Source organism: Pochonia chlamydosporia, chromosome 3 (genome assembly GCF_001653235.2).
Source record: "Pochonia chlamydosporia 170 chromosome 3, whole genome shotgun sequence".
NCBI classification, from domain to species: domain Eukaryota; kingdom Fungi; phylum Ascomycota; class Sordariomycetes; order Hypocreales; family Clavicipitaceae; genus Pochonia; species Pochonia chlamydosporia.
Window position 1 is genome coordinate 2,470,830 of NC_035792.1, and position 22,389 is coordinate 2,493,218.

The following is a 22,389-nucleotide window of genomic DNA, read 5'->3' on the forward strand; positions in this document are numbered from 1 at the left end:
GGCTAGCACCACTCAAAGCAACAGAACAGACTTCAGCAGGCCAGACATTTGGACCCTGCTGTTCGTCCATGTCAGGCGGTGGCTCATAGCGGACCCAATCCCATTGTGGTGCAGGTCAACGATACGGAGCCTGGCAATGAGCGGAAATCCACGTTCCAGACTCTGCCTTCCTTCAACACCGCCACTTTCTCCCATTCGATGACAGATTCGTCTCGGTCATATGCCGAGAGTGGTCGGTCAGTCACTATGATAAATCCCGCACTGCTATAATGTAATTTGGTCTAAGATATCCTGATTTATTCGACCAGTACATTATAGCAACATTGCTGTGTTTGAACTCATGGACTGACTTGCTGTGAGAATCACCTCGAATTAAGCTGTGGCGTGCCAAGACTTGGCGTGGGTCGCGAACCGCGACAACCGACTGGATGGATCAATTGGCGGCACAACAATACATGCCTGCTCTTTATTAAAGGTCTGGTAAACTTGATTTTTGTTGTACAGCGGTAGGACGGTACTGGACAATGGGCATATTCTACAAACGGCGTGTATTGTGCAACAATACGCATCTGTACGGCTGAACTGAACCGGACCTTTATAATAAGCATTGCCGAAAACTACACTACAAATGTAGTATATGTAGTGTAGTGTGTAGTGTAGTGTAGTTTACTAAATAGTATTACTAAGGTTTTCTAAAAAGGCTAAAGTAATTAAAGATTAAATACTATTTAATTTAGAGAATTAAAAGAACTCTAACTATTTAGACTAAAAAGAAGTAATTTAATTCAGACTAAATTACTAATAAGCTGCACGTAAGTGAGGTATTTCTTAGGGTATTCTAAGCTCTTAGGTGTGTTTGTTTTGGGCCAACAAATTAGTACCTCAGTTTTTGCGGGGGCCCCGCGGGGGCCCACAAGCCATTCCGCAGTCAAAGAGATAGAGCTTGAGGTATTAGGAGGCATTAGCCCCAAGCTAGTAGTTACCACACCGCTGCTCCGCTTTGTGTATAAAAGGAGGGAGAAGGGCTCTTTAGATTAAAGGAGGGTTAACTCTATTTATCTAAACACCTAACCTAACACTTACAAACATAATGAAGCTAATCGCAATTCTTATTACGGCCCTGTTTGCTAGCCTTATCGAGGCTAGAGGGACTGGGCGGCCGAAGAGGACCGGGCCGCCAAAGACTTGGCGTCCCTGGTATGAGCGGGCTCGAAAGACTGGGGCGACACCAGCTTCGCGTCGTAGTCGAAGACCGCCGCTGAAAACCCCGGGGCCCAAGAAGCCGTATATCCGGCACCCGGCGACTCGTTATCCCATGGATCCGCTAATAGGGGTTTGTGCTAGCAAGCAAGAGAATACAGAAGAATGCTAAGCAATAAACTAACTAAGTTGTGCTCTGCTAGTACTGCTACTATATTGATAACCATAAATATGGTGTCTGTAGTGTAATAGATAGAGATAATAAATATAAGGAAATCCCTTGTGGTGTCGATTATCCTGTAAGTTAATAGATAAGAGACTATATATTCTAAAGCTAAAGAATGCTAACTAGTTTATTTTGCTAGTGTAAGAATGATAAGGAGAATCATCTCTGTTTGTGGCAGGTAGGGCATGCACAATGCAATATAAAGGAGTCTGTAACAAGCACTGTAAAAGTAGTAGATAAAACTAGGTAGCAGCAATAGGGTACATTGTATTTAAGACTAAAGCTTGCTCCTACTATGTGGGCGGAATTGCTCACACCTGGTAGCTTAACAAGGGATAGGAAAAAGGGACTTAGTGTTTTCATTTAATCTTATAGCTACCATACAGATAAAAGGGAGGTTCTACCCCCTCTAGCTAGACAACTAGAAATTAATAGACTTAACTGCAATTTTCTTAACTAGAGCTATTTACTTAATGTATTTAATACTTATTTACTAAATTTCTTATTAACTAAGGCTGCCTTTCTTTGCTATAGGTTATACCTTATAGAGGTATACTACTAAATAATATTGCTAAGGTCTTCTAGAAAGATTAAAGTAATTAAGAATTAAATACTATTTAATCTAAGTAAGCAGGAGACTTCTAACTACCTAGCCTAAAAGTGCCTTTTCTTGCTATATACTATACCTTATAGAGATATACTACTAAATAATATTAGGAAAGTCTTCTAGGAAGACTAAAGCAATTAAGAATTAAATACTATTTAATCTAGGTAATTAGAAGGATTCTAACTACTTAAACTAAAGAAAAGTAATAATCTAGACTAAATTACTAATAAGTTATATATAAGTATAGTATTTTATAGAGTACTCTAAGCTCTTAGGTATATTTATTTTAGGTTAATAAAAATAGTAGTTTTGCCTAGGTAAATACTCTAATTAATTAGAATTATTTAATCCTAGCAATTAGAGGCACTTTTATGCTACTACTAAGAATTAGAAGACTAAGAAAGCCTAAAAGAGTTAAGACTTAATAAAACTAAAAACTATATCCTATAATTATATATATAGATATAAGCAATAAAATAAATAAATATAAAGAAAAAGAAATAAGAAATAGAAGGAAATAAGGCAAAATAATATTAATTAGGCTAGTAATAGCTTAGCTAATAATAAGAATTAGGAATAGAATAATAATATCTATTAAGCTAATACTAGTTAATAGAGAAAGTTAGCTATATTAAAGCTACTTAATAGAAATATAATAAGAAAAACTATTAAGAATAGTCTAGACTATTTAATTAGATAAAAAATAGCTAATTTTATGCTTATTACTTTAATTACTAGGCTTATATAGCTTATTACTAACTACTAGATTATAACCCTAGTAGTACTTAGGTATAGTATTTATATAATAATATATATAGGAGATAATATAAGTAAAAGCAAAAAAGGGTATTAACCCTACTAGATAACTATAATAAAGAAGTATAAAAAGACCTATAAGGGGAATTATACTAATACTATAATAAGAGTTAAATACCCTTAAAAGGAAGATCTACTAAATAAAACCTAAGACCTTCTTAAAAAAGAGCAAAAAGATAATACCTTATTTAATAAGTAAGTTAAAAAACTTTATTATAACTATTTAGTAATACCTTCCTATTAATTATAACTTATTAATAAGAGTGCTAGCTTTAGTTAATAAGTAATGCTAGTAAACCTAGATAATAAGTAAGGGAAAAGCTATAGATTATTTAATTATGCTATAATATATAGTAGGAACCTATCTAAAGCTATAAACTAACCTATAATAGCTTTAATAGAATTTACTCTAGTAGTTATTAATATAATTACTTTTATAAAAGCTCTTAGAGAAGTCCTTAGAAAGCAGAATATAATTACTAGTATCTAGCATATAATTACTATAAAAGAATTTAATAGCAAAAATATTTCTAACTTTCTAAAGAACTTTAAAAGAAAGATAAAAGCGCTAGTAATTCTAGAAGATAAATAGATAAAGATGCTTAAGAGAGATATTATACTAAATATATACTCTTAAGTTAAAATACTTATATTTACCTTTAACTAGAAGAGCACTAAGAAAGAACTCTTACTCTAGTATAATATAATTAACTAGGATTAAATAGAAATTATACTTAATAAGTTAGAAGCTCTTAATATAAAATACCTAGAATTAATTACTAAAACCTACCTATAGATATACTAATATAGGATACTCTAGAGTAAAGTTAAAACTAAGAGTTAGAAAACCTCTATTTTCTAGTTAAATACTATCTATAAAGCGCTACTAACTTAACTTATTAGTAGCTTTATAGATAGAAAAGGGTACTCTTAAAGTAATATTATTAGTAAAGAGTATAGTATCTTATAGGATAAAGTTATAGAATATATATAATTAAGGCTTAAACTTAAGAATAAAAACCTAATTATACTTAAATAATATTAAGTAACCTAAGATTAAATAAGATCTAGAGTGCTAGCTACTAAAATAGAATAGGTAATATTTCTAAATATAGAAAATAGTTTAATCTAGAAAGAAGCTATACGCTTAGATTAAGAGTAAGTATAAACCTTCTAAATAGAAACTAACTAGTAATAACTAGCTAAAACTTTAGTAACTATTAGGTAGTAGGCAGATTAAATAGATAATATTATAAAATATCTCTAAGATATAAAGATTATACTAGTAAGATAGAATAAGTAATAGGAAGATTTATTAGAGAAACTTATATAAAGATAGTAAGATACCTTCTAGATACTAAAGTAATAATAGTTAAGATAGTAAGAAGATAACTAGAATAGTACTAATTTAACTAAATTATTAAGATTAAATAAGTTCTAGGATAAAAATAACTTTACTATAAATACTATAGGATTTAAAAAGTATATAATAAGATACTACTACTATAATAACCTAGGTTATTTTCCTAATAGTTATAATATTTATAAATATAACTATTTACTAGGATTTATAATATATAATAGCTATACTTAAGTATTAGCTATTAGATATATAATAAGAGAATATCTTATACTACTAATACTAGTTAGGCAGTATATAGGTATTAATAGCTATCTTAGATAGCTTTATATCTACTAGGTAAAGCTATTTAATAAAGCTTATACCTATAAGCTTCTAGATTAAGTATATTACTTTAGAGTAGCTTCTAATTATAATTAGGATTAAACCTAATCTAAAAGAGAGATTTTTAACTAAGTTCTAAGTTAGATAAATTAGTATAAGTAGTAACCTAGTAAAAGCTATCCTAATAATATTATAAGTTTAGAGATATTTATAACTATATTAGTTATAATGCTTAAAAGAGTACCTTTTAAAAGCTCTATTTAAGGCAAAAATAGCAGCTAAACCCTCTCTTTAATAAATATAAATATAAAGAAGAGAGCTTAAATTAAAGATAATAAAAGCAATAATAATAATAGGAAAGATAGAGATTTAATATAAGTAGGTCTAAGTATAAACTATATGCTAGGTAGCTAAAAAGTCCCTAAATTAGATATAACTTAACTACTTTAAAGGATTATAAATTAGTTATATAAAGAAGTATTCTAGAAGAAGATTAGGGTGCCTCTTAGAGACCTTTATAGGATATTACTAGACCTAGCTAAGTTAATTAGTAATAAATATAATATAAGAGTATAAGGGATTAAAGAAGTCTATTAGTATAATAGAAAGTTAAAAACTCTCTATAATAAAGAACTAGAAATAAAACCTAGGAATAGTATTAAAATAGATTAAATAAATACTATATTAACTATAGTTATAATGCTAAAAGCCTTTATTAAAGAAGAGAGTAATAGTTATAAAGATATAATTTAGATATAACTATAACCTTCTTAAGGTTATAATCTAGAACTATAAGTATATTTATAGAAAAGGTTAGGAAAAATAGGAAAACTATTTAATTACTAGCATATTATACTTATAAATATAATCCTATAACTATAAGTAATCCTAGATTATACTTAAGATCTATTATACCTCTAAGTAAGACTAAAGAAAGATAATAGGCCTCTTATATTAGCTCTTATTAATAGTAGCTCTTAAGGGAATATTATTTTTAGAGGGTTTATAGTAAAGGTAAATCTAAAAGTCTACCTAATAACTATTACTATAAAAACTACTTTATATATAAATTAAGCTATTAAGATATATAGGAAAGTATAAACCTAGCTATATCTAGGAAATACTTAGACCCTAATTTAATTCTATATAGCTCCTAATAGTATATATATTTTATTAATTCTAGGGATACCTTTTATTTAGATAGCCTAGGTATTACTTAATTATAGCTAAGAGGATAGAGAACTACTAGTATAATATTATTTTAATTAAGTTATAATAATCTTTAGAGTAGCTAGCTTAATCTAATAGGAAATTCTAGAAATAAAGAAAGACTATACTATTAAAGTAAATCCTATTAAGATTAATTAGAATATAGATTATCTTTAAGAAATAAAGGGGTTAGCTAAAAAGAGAAAAGCTAATAGGAAATAGAGAGGTAAAAAGGCTCTTACTAACTTAACTAAAACTAAAGAGTCTAGATAGACTCTAGAGCTAGAGAATATAGCTATTTCCCTTAATAAAAAAGAAATAAGTACTACTCTTTAACTATTAGTTATAACTCTCTATTAAGACTTAATAAACTAACTAGAAGAGGCATATAGAAAGCTTTAGGCTACTTAGAAAATAAGCAAAATAGATAAGAAACTAATTAATCTATAGGTAAATACCTTATATAAAAGGAAAGCATAAAAGGTCTACCTAAGAGATAATATTCTATCTAATAGATTAATGCCTAAAGGAGATTCCTAATAGAAGATAAAGAAGTAGAAGAAAGCTAAAGAGAGACTAGAAAAGAGCAGAAAGTATATAAAATATATTATTAGAAGGTTCTATAAAAAGCTAAGAGGATTTAGGATAACCCTAGACTGCCTTAATTAAATACTAAAAGAAATTAGAAACCTAGTTATACTAGAAGAATTAGATATATTTACTAAAATCCTAAAGAATAGAGAGGTAGCTCTTACTTAGAACCTCTCTAAATGCAAAAAAGTTAACCTATTAGTAGCACTACTATAAGTTATTTAGGTTATTAAATATAAGGCCTAGTAGGCTAGGTTTATTCCTATTCTATTAGTAATATAAGAGAAGCTAGTAGATTTACTAAAAAAGAAGGTTAAGTATAGGCAGTTAGAAGAAAGCTATAGTTTCTATAGAAACTCTTTCTTCTTAGTTATTAAGAAAGATAGGAAAGTATAATTAATCCTTTTAGCAATAAAGTATAATAAGTATATAATTAGGAATATATATAGCTCTTAAGGCACTAAAGCCTTTAGTAAAAGCTTTAGTATATATAAAATCTTATCTATTATTAACCTTCTTTCTAGTTATAATTAAATTCTACTTATAGTAGAAAGCTAGGACTTAATAATAATATTAATATTACTTAGGCTACTAAGAATATATACCCTACTATAGGGTACTATAAACTTAGTAGCCTAATTTATTTATATTATTAGGAGAATTCTAAATAACCTTATTCTATAAGCCTATAAGCCTTTTCTTAATAATATTGCTATTAAAGAACTAATATCTACCTATAATAAAGAGGAAATCTTACCTAGAGTATATAAATATATATTAGAGCATTTAATTAATATTAATAAAGTGCTTCTAAATATTAAACTTACTAGTTATATAGCTTTAGCATTAAAATTAAAGTTCTACTAAAAGACTACTAAGATAGTAGAATATATCTATAGAACCTATAGCTAAAAGCTAAGTAATACTAGAGTTCTAAAAGTGCTAGAATAGAAAAGCTATAAAGACTAGAGAGATATTAGGTCTTTTATAGGCCTTATAAATTGCTACTAGCTTTAGATAGAATACTATTCTTAGAAAGCTTTCCTATTAACTAAGCTACTCTATAAGATAATAATTTAGGTCTAGGAAGAAGACTAAGAAAATGCTATAGTAATTCTTAAAGATAAGATAATCTAACTTCTAATAATAATAATACTTAATCTTAGGAATAAGTATAGGAAGATTATACTTATTATTAATATAAGCATTATTAGATAATGTGAATGCATAGCGAGTCGGTTAATATAGCGAGTTAGTCACGCGACTATAAAAATAGCACTATCCTTCTTTAATTGCATATTTCTCCGCTATAAATCATGGAATTATTAAGTAAAGAGAATCACATAAACTTAGCCCTTAAAGCGATATAATAAGACCTAAAGCTAAGCATTTAAGGCATAGCAAAGGTATATAGTGTTAGCTATAGTTTACTGTATAATTAACGTAATAGTAAAACTGCAAGACGTAATACTATGCCTAATTCTTAAAAGCTTATAGATCTAGAGGAATTAACTATTATTAAATATATTCTTAACCTAGACGCGCAATCCTTTCCTCCCTAGCTTAGTAGTGTGGAAGATATGGCAAATTAACTGCTTGCTAATTATAACGTGCTAACTGTGGGACTATAATAGGCTTTAAACTTTATTAAATGCTAACTATAGCTTTCTACGCGTTTTACGCATAAGTATAACTATTAGAGGGCCTTATGTAAAGATCTAAAGATAATTAGCTCTTAGTTTAAGCTTATATATAATATAGTTACAAAATATAGCATATATAATAATAATTTTTATAACTTTAATAAGACTAGCTTTATAATAGGCATAATCTTAACTATAATAGTTATTACAAGCTTAGAAAGACGTGGTAATCTAACTTTAGCTTAGCTAGGTAATAGAGAATAGGTTTTAGTACTCTAGTCTATTAATTCTTGCGGTTAGGCAATCCTGCTATTTATTATAGTTATAGAGCAGTATTACCTTACAAACTAGTATAAAGATTCCACCCTACTAAGCAATTAGGTTATCTCTATAACTTAAAATAGCTAGACTATAAATAAGAAAGCCATAGAATAGATTAGGCATTTTAAAAAGCATACTAAGCCTTAAACTTGTGGCGTATATTATCTTCTTATCCTAGATAGGCATAAAAGTTACTACTCCATGGAATTTAAGATTTTCTGTAAAGAATAGAAGATTATCACGCTTTATATGCTATCTTATTTATCTTATATTCTTTAGCCTCTAGATATTAGGTGTTTTAGGCCGCTAAAAAAGGCTTATAGTAAAGAAATTAAAGGACTTATAAGAGCGCATATAATATATACTACTAAGGCTAACTTCTTACCTGCGTTTTCTATTGCATTTAAAGCTATAATAACTAAAGAAAATATTTAGGGAGCTTTTAGAGGTATAGGACTTATTCTATTTGATCTAAAAAGTGTCCTATTGCGCCTAGATGCCTAGCTATAGACTCTAATGCAGGTTAAAGAGACAGTTAAGCTACTAAACCTGTGGGTTCTAAAGATGCTAAATAACCTAATTAAGGCAACTTTACAGACTAACTATATTAAAAGACAAATAAGCTGCTACTAGGAAAGCTCTCTAACACAAATTTTAGCTGCTATAGATTAGTTTGTAAAGGGTACATACAGAATAATGCATAAGATAGTTCTCTTAAAGGCTAAGGTTAACTAACTTTAAGAGGCAAATAAACTACTAAGCAAGCAGTATAGGGCTAGAAAAACACAATTACGTTAAGAAGGCAGTATAACTATTACTAAAGGATAAGCTCTTTAGGATTAGAATAATATAGAAGAGCAGATATAGCAAGAAGATTGCAGATCTAGAGGTTAGAAGCTAAGGGTTAAGATAAAGGGTTAGCAATATAGTATATGCAGTAATACTAGTTATAATGCGCAAATATGTAAGTTTAATATAGAAATATCTAATAAAGAGAATAGCAGTAAAGATTAATTAATTTCTTATATTATGGTAGTTATTTTGTAGAATCTTTGTGATAAGGTGCGGTCGCATAACTAACTCGCTATATTAACCGACTTGCTATGCATTCACGTTAGGGTATAGCTTTAATCTAGATTATTAATAGAAAGAGGTGCCTAGTTAGATTTAAAAGTAGGGTATAATTAGAAGCTAAGGCTAAATATAATGCTATAAAACTTAAGTATAAAGCTATTATCTATACTCTTAGATGCCTAAGAATATACTTATATAGTGCCTAATTTACTCTAGAGACTAACTTCTAAGTTCTAGTCTATTAGCTTAATAGAGCTATTAATAATATTCCTAGAGCTATAATAACTTAATAGATTAGCTATATCCTTTTATTTAATTTTACTATAAGGTATATACCTAGGGAAAAGAATAGTATTATAAATAGACTTTTATAAAAAGGTTCTAGGCCTTTAGATTAAATAGATATAAAAGTTAAAGAAGATATTAAAGAATTTATTAACCTCTACCTAAATACTATTAATATCTAAGAAAATAGTAGTAAAGTTAATAAATTAGAAGAATATTTGCCTAAGTTCTAATAGCTAATAAGATTCCTTTAGATATAGGAAAGACTATCTAATCTAACTAAATCTAGCTACTAATAATTAAGAATAACTATAAAGAAATTCTTTTAGGATAAAGAAAGACTCTAAAAGAGACCTATAGGAATTATTAAAGGCCTTATACTTATTATTAATAACCCTAATAATAGAAGGATATTAGTTTAAGATATCTACTATATAATAGGTTATAAGAGAGTTAAAGTTATCTTCTAAGTTACTAGGTAAAGATACTAGTAGTTAGAAATATAGAATATAATAAAAGAGATAATTACCTATTATAATATCTACTAAAAGTTTACTCCTTAGAGGCTAAGAGAAATTATAATAGCTATAGCACCTAGAAACCTAATAAGTAAGATATATATTAATACTTAATATATACTACCTAATTAAGAATATACCTACCTACTTAAAGCTTAGTATAATCTTACTAGTTATATAGAGGTAAAACCTATTAAAAGGGCTAATATAGTAGCTATTTAGAAGTTCTTAAGGAAAATAATAAGTTAATTTAGAATATTAAAGTATATTATCTATAATAGAGAACTAGAAATAAAAGGGTAACTTAAGAAAGCTCTCTAAGACCTAGAAACTATAGGGGTATAAGTCTTTATATATAACCTAAAAGTAAATATACCTATTAAAGCTAGCTATTAGTCTATTACTTCTACTCTAAGTAAGTCTAGAGGATTAAATAGTAAATAGTTATTATAACTTAATTTTATACTTCTAGCAAATAGAACTATAATTTAGGCCTTCTATAGAATATTAGCTTTCTATCTTATTTATAGGTAGAAGCTAATTCTCCTACTAGAAGTAGAATACCCTACCTAGAGAATAATTAATTAGGATAAGGTAACCTTAAAAGAAGATCTTTTTTAAGTAAGAATTAGAATTCTTAAAAGAAAAGCTAAAGATATTACTCTAGCCTAAGAAAAGATTCTTAAATTTAGATAATAACTAGCAGTAAGAATAAATAAAAACTAATTTACTTCTATTTAAAAAGAGAAATATTAGCTAGTTCTAGAGAGTCTTATTTTAGTTTTTAATATAGTTTATAGTATTAATATATTAACCTCTAAGAAACTTATAATAAGATAGAATAGACCTTTTTAAGTTATTAGTTAAGTCTCTATTATAGGAGCCTATAGGGTTATAACCCTTAATAGAATAGAACTTATAAAAATAATCTCTAGGAACTACCTAAAGCTTTTTATCTAAGACTCTAAAGGTTAGTAGTTATCTATAGTAAACCTATAGTTACTAGGAGGGAAAACCTACTACTTAGAGACTATAGCTCTTAACTAAGAACTTAACTAGATTTTACCTAGAGAGGTAAAATATAATATATTAGATTAAATAGTTAATTATTCTATATAAATATATTATTCTTATCTTTTAGAGATAATAGATAAACCTAAAGAAATACTACTATTAAAGAAAAATCTCCTATATAAGCTAGAGATCTATCTACTATTTATCTCTCTATAATAAAGAGAATAATACTAAAAACTCCTAGAAACTATTTAATTATTTTTAATCTATCTACTTAGTATTAAGATAAAAGCTCTTTAAGCTTCTTTTATCTCTAGAGAGAAGATAGCTATCTTATAAGTACCTTACTAACTCTACTAAACTACCTACCTTACTCTAAATATACTTATAAATAAGAGCATAGAAAATTTTTAGGAAAACCCTAAGAAGTAATAATTAATTAGTTTAGTAAATTCTAGATAGCCTAACTAGACTACTAAACCCTTATAGTTCTAGCCTAATAGTTATTTTTAGAGGTATATTTTAATTAGGCTACTTTACTAGCCTTATATGCCTTATTCCTAAAAGGATAAGGGATATTAAAAAGAAGATAAGGGGAATTCTATAAAGTAATAGCTAGGAGATAAGAAGCCTAGCTCTTAATTGCCTCTTTACTCTATTTATAGCTCTTAAAAGGAGATAAATTATAACCTCTATCCTTTCTCTAATACTAATATCTAGGCCTTATATGCTACTTATAAGTAACTACTCTAGACCTATTCTAAATATAATTGCTATAAGACCTAGAGTTAATTTCTAGATAGGAAAAGCAACTAAAAAATAGGAAAAGAATATACTCTTAAATACTAGTAATATAGTTCTAGTAAGTAGTTAAGCAATAAGAGTAGAGCATAGGATTCTAGGAGCTATAAAAGAAAACTATAAGTACTAGATAATACTTAGAATGCTAGATAATATATTAAATAAAAACTCTCTAAGAATTAGTAAATTCTATAGGGATAAAGACTTAATTAGAAGGAGTCTTCCTAGTAAACCTATAAGTTATACTATAATGCTTAGTAAATTCTACTTATATATTTATTCCTATAAAGAATAGCCTAGAATTCCTAATTATGCCTTTTAATAGCTACTTATAAAAATAAACTTTAGTATATATAGAAATACTATAGTAGCTAAGATTAATACTCTCTTAAATAATAAAACTAAATATATAATAGAACTAAAAGAGAAACTATTAGAATGCTATAAGGCTTAGAGAAAAGATTAAATAAGATTAATACTTACCTATTTAAAATTAATCTTAGAAAAGCTCTTCTTTTTAGTATAGCTATTCTAGCTTAAAGAAGAAAGAGAAATATACTTACTAGTAGAAATATACTAAGTAATAATAGGGATAATATTAGGAAGGTAGTTATAAGAAATTTCTTTAATATTATTAATAGTATCTATAATTAAGAATTAGAAGAGAAAGAAATAAAGGGGATATAAAAGAGAGAGAGAAGGAGAGAAGGAAAAGAAGAGTATAAGAGAGAATTAAATAGGCATATAAAAATATTAGATAAAGTGCCTTACTTAGGTACCTCTCTTTCTAATATACCTATTTAAACTATAATATACCTATAATAACTATTTAATCCTACTTATACCTTTATAACTCTCTCTTTCTTATATACTTTCCTTTATTTATTTTCTCTTTTAAATACTTCTTTTACCTATATATATTATTATAACTTTCTTAATTATACTATTAACTCTCTCCCTCTTAAAGGAGAGAATTTACCTATTTTTATAAGATTTAAGAGATATTATAAGCTTCTAACTTATATTACTATTTAATTATAGCTACTATATTAACTTAATAAAGTTAGAATACTAATAATAGTAATACTATAGGTACTAATACTTTTATTTTTTATAAATACTACTTAGAAATAATAAGACTATAGGTTACTTATATTAGTAGGCCTATAAGTTTAACTTTTTATATTATAGGAATAAAAACTAATATTAGTAAAGAACTTTAAGAACTCTATTTATACTAATTTCTATTATTCTAACCTTAAGCGCTTTAGAGAGATATTATATTTAAGAATATTAAGGCTTACCTAAGAGATATATATAAAGAAGCTAGAAGGATTTTCTACTCTTATAAGAGTATTTTATAAGAATAATACCTCTCTAAGGTATATAATTTCCTTATAAAATCCCTTACTAAGAAGCAAAAAGATAGGTAGCTTAACTAGTTTAACCTAGAAGCTATAGAAAGAATTATTAGCTAAGGTATTAAAAATACTATTAAAATACTATTAGGCTTCTTTATAATAAGATTAGAACTAGTAGATTAAATTAATACTCTTTAAGAATTAAATAAAAACTTTAGTAAGCTCTCTAAGGGAAAGCCTATTACTAACTTTAGATATAATAGGGAACTTACTTCTAGCTGCCTATATAGAGATATATAAAATACTAGATTCTTTAGTATATTTATTTATATAGATAACTACTAGGTAGTAATAGTATTTAATTAACTACTTAGTAAGCTATACTATTATAATATAATTAATATAAGTCCTACTATAAACTTTAAGTAGGTAGTTAGGAGATTCTACTAGATACTTTGCCTTATTAATTACCTTTATACTTTTTATATAGCTATAGTTCTATATATAAAGCAGAAAGAAGTATATAAATATAGATTTATAGCACTTATATTTCTAGTATATCTCTTTTATAGGCAAATTAGTTATAAGTTAACTAACTTTTATTATAGTAAAAATATTAAACTAGAGTATAGAATTAAGTTATTAAAGAATAATAAGTTTAGGATAATCTCTATAGTGCTAATAATATTTAATCTAAGGCTATAGAATTAGATTCTCTTTACTTCTAGCAAAAAACCTAGTAATTATAATAAAGCTCTTATATATACTATAGAACTTCTATAGGCTATAGCAATTAATAAACTAGGAATTACCTTAATAAGCTAGACTATAAAAGACTAGTTAAACTATAATATATTAGCTATCTAATAGAGAGTAATAAGAGTAATAAGTATAATAAAGCTAATAAGAGATACTCTTACTATCTATAAAGGGTTTATACCTACTAAACTCCCTATATATAGATAATACTGCCTATTAGATTGCCTTATTATATATAATAGGAATATCTATAGTTTAGCTCCTAATATTTAGAACTACCTAGTAGAGACTATTAGGAAGGTCTAGGGTAAGCCTAGTATCTATAATAGAAACCTAATATAGGTAATTAGGGCCCTAGAGACTTAAGCTACTAAGAACTATAATGCCTTACCTAGTATACTAAAGAAACTATAAAAACTAATTAATCTTAAAGAAATACTAAAGCTAAGATAGTAGATAGTTCTAAAGTATAAAATTCCCCTACTAGTATTAGAGTTAACTAGGAAGAACTTAGAACTTATAGCTCTAGGATTTAGTAAAAAAGAATTAATAACTAGTAGTCTCTCTTCTTTAAACTATTTAATTAGACCTTTATTACTAGTACTATTATATTTCTTAATAATAAGTATACTCTAGGATAAGCATATTAACTAACTTAAGGTACTTACTAATAGACTAGATCTTAGTTATACTAAAATGCTAGCATTATAGATAGAGTCTCTATTAGGCTCTCCTAAGGAAATTATAACGCTAAAGTATTAATAGAGTAATAATAGTAAGCCTAATCTAGTAGAAATAAACTAATAACTTATAAGATATATAAAAATCTAGCATAAAGTAGCCTATATTTAGGGAATTTTAGAAAGGGAATTATTTCTATACCTAATAAAAGGTATATACTAAAATGCTTAAACTACTATTAGCTAAGAGAGATATAATATAAGCATTAGAATAGCTAGGCTTATAGCCTCTTATATTAAATATTAGCTAACCCTTATATATAAGTCTACTATAAATATATACTTTTTAGTTATTTCTAAAGGCCTTATTTAGGAGAATACATAGAGGGATATTTAGAAAGCTATTAAATAGAATATTATTGCTAGATTAAATGCTAGGAAGCAATAGGAAACCTAAGTAGATAGAGCTTCTAGAAGGGGTAATAGTAATCCTAACCTAATAATACTAGTAATACCTAGATATAGGCTTACTAGAAAGATAAAAGGTTTAGAACTTTAGAGAATAAAACTTAGATAGAATTACTTTAATTAAATAGTTACTTTTATAGGATTAGAGTTTACTTTCTACTAATAATTATTTAAGCTACTCTTCTATTTTTACCTTATATTTATAAATAAGAATATTTACTATAGCTAGAAAGGTATTTATATAGGTAGAATTACTTACACCTAGTAGCTTAATAAGGGATAGGAAAAAGGGACTTAGTGTTTTTATTTAATCTTATAGCTACTATATAGATAAAAGAGAGATTTTACTCCCTTTAGCTAGATAACTAGAAATTAATAGACTTAACTATAATTTTCTTAACTAGAGCTATTTACTTAATGTATTTAATGCTTATTTACTAAATCCCTTATTAACTAAGGCTGCCTTTTTTTGCTATAGGTTATACCTTATAGAGGTATACTACTAAATAATATTACTAAGGTCTTCTAGAAAGATTAAAGTAATTAAGAATTAAATACTATTTAATCTAAGTAAGCAGGAGACTTCTAACTACCTAGCCTAAAAGCGCCTTTTCTTACTACGTGCTGTACCTCACAGAGGCACACCACTAAATAATATTAGGAAAGTCTTCCAGAAAGACTAAAGCAATTAAGAATTAAATACTATTTAATCTAGGCAATTAGAAGGATTCTAACTACTTAAACTAAAGGGAAGTAATAATCTAGACTAAATTGCTAATAAGTTGCGTGTAAGTGCGGTATTTTGTAGGGCGCTCTGAGCTCTTGGGTGTGTTCGTTTTGGGTTAACAAACTACATGTATATATGTGTAGCGCTAGTAATATGCAGGCAAAGAGGCAGTAACACGCAGCGGAGAGTAGGGTATCGCTCGTGCGCGCGTGCACCTTACAGAGTCTTAGCTTTGCGTTAGACCTTAGGGCAGCTATTAGTACATAGTATGTGAGCGGAATTGCTAACACATAGGGGTCTAACAAGGGGATTAGGAAAAGGGGACTTAGTATTTCTATTAATCTTCTAGCTAGCATATAGATAAAAGAGAGACTCTTTTCCCTTTAGCTATAACTTTAACTAATAGATTTAACTGTAATTTTTTGCTAATTATTTTAATATATTTATTGCTTATTTACTAAATCTCTTATTAACTAGAGGCACTCTTCTTTAATATAGACTATACCTTCTAAAGGTATACTACTTAATAATATTGCTAAGGTCTTTTAGAAAGACTAAAGCAATTAAGAATTATATACTATTTAATCTAAGAGATTATATAAACTCTAACCAGTAACTACTTAGATTATAGGGAAGTAATATAATTTAGACTAAATTGCTAATAAGCTACATATAAGTGCGGCATTTCTTTAGCTACGCTAAGCTCTTAGGTGTGTTTATTTTAAGCTAATAAAATAGGAAATTAACTTGCATTTATATCTGCTTGTAAGGGGCTAGCCTAGTAGCTTCTATAAGCTAGTATTACTAATACTAACTTTTTTTATAAAGAGAAAAGAAAAAAGAGAAAAGAGGTTAGGTTAGCTTTAGAAAGCGTCCAATATTGCTCGCCTAATCGGGCCTTAAATCCGGCAACTATCCTGGCCCTGTAATAGACCCCGAACCAAACATATACAAACGCAGCCCCTTTTCAACCGTGACCTGAAACAATGGTATGGTCATCTGTATTCATCGTCTCTATCTGCCTCGTTCCCACATCGTTTTCCGAACATGTCTATACTTTCAAAGTATTCATGCTAACGCCCGATCAGAAAAGTACAAAACTCCTATTTCACACGACGTAACACTGATTCTAGGCGTTTCTTCCCGGGAAACTGCTCACGGACTCCTGCCAACGGCGGACGGCAAACGGTGGTTTCCGGTTCCAACAGTCCTAAAATAGTCAGGATCAGATCTTTGGCAGAAAATATGGACAAAATGCCCATGTCATCTCACCTTGTAACTCAGTTTCGTCATCGACTTGTCTACACCGCACGAGTTAGCAAACAAAGCTATCAATCAATGAGAAGCCGCGCAGCTCACGTCTTTTGCTCCATTCTCGTACTGCGAAGCAACGGCAATATAGAGCCCAACAACGCAGCAACTCGCTCCATCTTTTGAACAAGGCCATCTCGCGTGGTATTCAGAATCCCAGCGAGAGCCTCATGCATATTGTTCAGCTTCTCGCTGATTCGACGCCGCGAGCTCTCTACCTCCTGCTGAACCTGGTCAAGCACTCCGTGTAAGTGATCTCTAGACTCAACAACGAGCTTGTTGATACTGCTGTTTGCACCGTCTATCTTGTTGGAAACAGTTGAATTAAGATCCCTGTTCACGTTGTCCAGCTCCAATAGCAGCGCCTGGTGGTTCACATCGATGCCATGGCCGATCTCGAAAAACGCATGCTTCGATCGGCTGTTTGCGTCGATGATGGCCTTGGACAACCCATCTATCCTGTCAGACGTGGTCTTGTGAGAATCTTGCACAGCTTCATTTATCCTACTCTGACACTCGGCCAGAGAAGTGTACACACGGTCGTTAGCCCGGTCGAAATCCAGTGCAAGGCCTTGTATGTCCACATTTGTAGTCGACACGATTTGCAATATGGAATCCAATCTGGCGCTGACCTGACGCATAGAGAAGTCTTCCACGTCTGAGAGACCCCTATCAAACCTTGAGGCCGAGTTGCCTACTTTGTCAAGACGGGCGTTGATTTCTGTTCGCAACGCGCCGACCTCTTGGTGAACGGCGACAACTGATGCTGCTACTTCTGCCACATCTTGACTCCCCTACCACGATTTTGTCAGCCTCAAACACGAACCTTCTGGAAGAATGCCAATGTGTCATTGCGGTGGCTGCCAAGTCAAGCGACCAGGGTGCCTCACAACTCACGACCTTTGCCCCTTGCGGAGGCATATCTCCTGGCTTTACGAACACACGTATATGACAGGTCACGCGAAGGAGAGCTGGGTTCAGCCAAAAAGTAACTTGCACCGTAAACGGACCGCGTAGCGAAACGATTCCGCGCAAGAACTCTCCACGGCCAAACTGTGTCGGTTGATATATCGCATGAATGACAGTCCCGCAGGTTTCGGAAAGGCGATGGAAACCTTGTTGATCCTCCTTGTGTCCTAGTTCTGGGGGAGGTGCTGTGTCATGTTTCCATCTTTTCTCCCCCATGTGAGATATCTAGCGCGGAACCAAGTCCTTTATACTCAGTTTATGCCATATGGAGATGAGCGCCAGCTCGCAAGAATCCTCTGAAGCTCACGGTAGTTCTGCACGCTCAGCATCAAGAAGGCTGCATTGCTGAACCGGCCGCCTGCACATATGCAAGTACCCGGGCCAGGGAAAACTGAGATGAAAGAATTTGGCTCATATCACCACGCAGACACCCAGGTTTGTTGGTGGCACAGATCCACCTATCTGAGCTTGAGCGGTCGTGATAGGAGAAGTTTCAATAGAGAATGTTTGCTACGTTAAGATGGAGGGTGCAGCCACGAGGCAGCCTTCGTCAAGACATGGGTGTCGGATCGAAATTTCTCATGTGGCAAATTGGTAATGCAAGAAACCAGAGCCTGTATGTGAATGTTTGCTATCCGCTGACAAGGCTTAGCCATCCTAGCAAAAGCCCTTATGTCCGTCGCGTTGCAATGACGTCGCCTCTTCGCCTCTTTGACCTTTATGTCGGCGATACGCCTCTTCAACAACATGGCCAGACGAGTATACATAAGAGCCAACACCAGCTTTGACGTAATGATACTACCATGAAGCGGCATAGCCGATATACCTAAGCTGAGAGTATGCCGAGACAGCCAAGGCATGTCCGATATGTTTGCTAGGTACCTGGTTTTTCGACGTAGTACGCCAGCGTATCTATCGTGCCAGCCGGCAAAGCCGCAGGAGAAATTCCCCTAAGCGCCAGCCTGGCAATGCATATGCCGAAGCCCTAGGAATGTTATGTACGAGGCAGAAATTCTTGAATGCTTGAAGCTGATCAACAGACAAACTCAAAGGGCTGTGCTTTGGCAAATAACGCATTCCTGGGACTGGTCTGCGAGAGATGTATATGGACAACCCACTACAGTAGATAGACACCACGGGCTACAGGTAACAGAGGCACTAAACCATGTAATTGGAGAGAAAGTATTGGCTGATTTTTAAATACATGATGAAGTTGAGAAATGCAAGCTGAAAACACAGCCTCAACAATAAGAAAGGGAACATCCATCTGGTATACGTGCAGAAAGACGTGCTGCAATGAGTACACCGTACGTTAAATGTTCTATAAACTCGAGAGGCTTTGTATCCAGCTATTCAACAGAGTTCATAATTATAGAGCGATTCTAGTGATCGATGCGGTGGGCAGTAGAAGAGTGCGGACAGTTGTATCTGAATAGCACAGCAGATGACGCAGCTAGATGCATACTATTTCGGATACCAAAATATTCTGCAAACAAGCTGCCCTTCTCAGATGATCGCCAAAGTAATTTCGTCATACGGGAATTTGGAATCTTATTGGAAGGATAGGCAATACCGTGTCGTGGAACGGAGATGTAAGTTGCTGGGGGTCGTGGACTGGGCAGTAGATGCCAAAGTTGTTGAAGTTGTACTTGAAAGCCTAACCTTTATCGACAGTATATTTTATGTAGGAGACATTTACCTAGTACAAAATATTTGTCAATAAGAAAGGTGGAAAGTGTTGATGTGCTTCTCATTCATCAGCTGACATAGTCTGACGGAACTGGAGCTGCAAAACGACATCTCATCCCCAAACATCATTCAGGACATGATCATTACGACAATTCCGGGCGGCGGCAACGTCCTTCCCATCTGAAAAGATACATCCTTCTACATCCGAATTGGCTGAATTTATCCTTTGCATTTGATTAACCCCCTCGCGCAATTCATGTCACCGAGCCACTGTGCGCAGACCTGGCCATGTCCGTCTCCAATCCTGCGAACCACCTGACAACATCCCAAGCTACCAACACCACAACGATAGCTTGGTTCCCTTCTCTGCCCACCGAGATACGCCTCGCAATCTGGAGGCTCTGCATCCCCAGATGCTTCCGCCCAATAAACCACGATCTAATATGCGGCCAACAGTCCAACCAAAGCAGAACCATCCCCGGTCTCTGCGGCCCTCCACTCATCGCCAAAGTCTGCCGCGAAGCAAGGCAAGTCGCTCTCGAGCACGGAAAATACTACGACAACAAAAATGAACAGAACTCTAGCAAAATATGGATAGACAAGTCCCTAGACACAGTATATCTCAACGGGGCATTTGACCCCAGATTGTCCAGGGACGCAAGCCACGCGCTTTCCGTGGCCGCCAACGCAACACAAGTGGCCATTTCGATGCCGTGGCTGCGCGGCCATCCCGGATTCATGCTTCACAAGGGCTTCCTGAGGAACAACCACCTCAGATGCACTATTGCCTGCGAAGACCAATTCGACGTGTCCATGTCGTACGCCGAGGCCATTCAGATTGGTATATTTGGGCTATGGGCAGAGGAGAGATTCGCCTTCGTTGACCCCTCTGACGATGCAACTCTCGCTAAGCTGAGCAAGTTTGAGCTCGATCACGGGTTTACAAGATGCGCAGATGGACTGTTAACAGCAAAAGGTGACCAGATTCGTCCGTTGGAAGAATACGCTTCGCCACCGAGGATACGGGCCATTTATGAGGCAGTGGAGGACTGCTGGCTCGAGTGTCTAGTCATTGAACACAAGGACGACGAGGGTAACTGGGACATATCGCCTCTTTTCGTAACTGACGATGATGTATGGATGGGGTTCAAGAGAGAGCATCCATGGGTGAAGGAGACTTTGAAGACTCTGCCTGAGATACGGGTAGTGTTGGGGTTTCAGCTGTTCATCACTGATTAATGCTAGGGACGGTAGTACTCTGCTGTTCCGTTTGAGATATTGTAGCACATCGTCAAACCGAAACTGAGCACAAACAAGGAAGCCACAAGCAAAACATCGAGTCCAATCTGACGGCATGATGGCAACATTTGTTCGTGATCAAGCTAGAATTGGCATGTCATATCCACACCCAAGAACCAGGTTCGTGAAATGAGCACTTCCCCAAATCCCTGCTCATGACACGAGGGCCTGCATAATCACATCAAATCCACCTACCATGCCCACATTGTGACGAGATTTGCAAGCATCGCATCTTGATGGAAATAGATCCTGGCCTTGCCGGTGAAGGCGCACGATGAGAAGGCAGGAGTACGATTATTACACGTGAATGACGAGAAGATGAATCTGTGTTCCTGGTATTGCAGATAATCTTCATTTCGCGTTGTGCATCCTTGTACAGCCGCTGTGGTTGAAGCGTCGACATGCTTGTTTTGGGAAAAAGGGCTCGTGATCCACAGGAGCTTCAGGCTTGTCCACAGAATTGTCCAAGACTCAATGTCAGTCAGCTATTGTCATTGTTGGAGGGCGAGACAGAGTTGACCCGACTCGACTCACCTTACCCACCAGTCCAGCCCAGACTGGCTGGCATCTGTGTTCCAGATCTCCAGTACGGAGTACGGAGCACACAAGCTCAGGATGGTCTGGAGCTAGTTGAGAAGATAGAACTGGAGCCAACATTAGCCATGAACTATTCACGTCTCCTGCGTATCAATTGATGCCCGCGTCAAATGCCAAACACCTAGCCAACATAAAACCAGTCTACAATATTTATTTCAACAACAGACACCCATCTCACAACACATGTCAAATTCCACGTGTGACATTGTGCCCCCATTGCCCTTAAATGACGCCCATGTCAGTCTGCATCCAACAAGTCTGCAGGAGATGAGCTCGTCATTGCCCAAGACCAGACCCCTATTAAATTTACCACAGCTGAGCTCCAGCCAAGTTCCAAGTCGCATTCAGGCTCTTGTCACCACCGCCACTCTTCAAATGTTCCCAGTCCCGCCGGCCACCCAGGATCATCACCATTGCAACTTGACCAGACAAAACAACTTGCATCCCGCAGCCACCAACGCAAGCCCGTCGGCATAATACATCACTTGCCGATCCTCGCATTCTGCCAATTCAGACTCGCGTGCTTCCCACCAACCAGCG

The 22,389-nt window shown here is 32.8% G+C and overlaps 2 protein-coding genes across 2 annotated transcripts; one reads left to right on the forward strand and one right to left on the reverse strand.

Annotated features, from left to right (window-relative positions):
* Positions 1–17,087: 17,087 nt before the first annotated feature.
* Positions 17,088–18,480, reverse strand: VFPPC_04604 (apolipoprotein a1/A4/E domain-containing protein; the record flags this gene model as incomplete). Its single annotated transcript, XM_022428410.1, has 4 exons — positions 17,088–17,194; positions 17,257–17,285; positions 17,344–18,089; positions 18,193–18,480. 4 exons carry the CDS (start codon positions 18,478–18,480, stop codon positions 17,088–17,090), a joined length of 1,170 nt encoding a protein of 389 aa, XP_022284482.1.
* Positions 18,481–20,241: 1,761 nt separating this feature from the next.
* On the forward strand, positions 20,242–21,192 carry VFPPC_04605 (hypothetical protein; the record flags this gene model as incomplete). The annotated part of the gene is made up of 1 exon (XM_018283937.1): positions 20,242–21,192. The coding sequence occupies one exon, from the start codon at positions 20,242–20,244 to the stop codon at positions 21,190–21,192; it is 951 nt and encodes a 316-aa protein (XP_018145219.1).
* Positions 21,193–22,389: the final 1,197 nt, after the last annotated feature.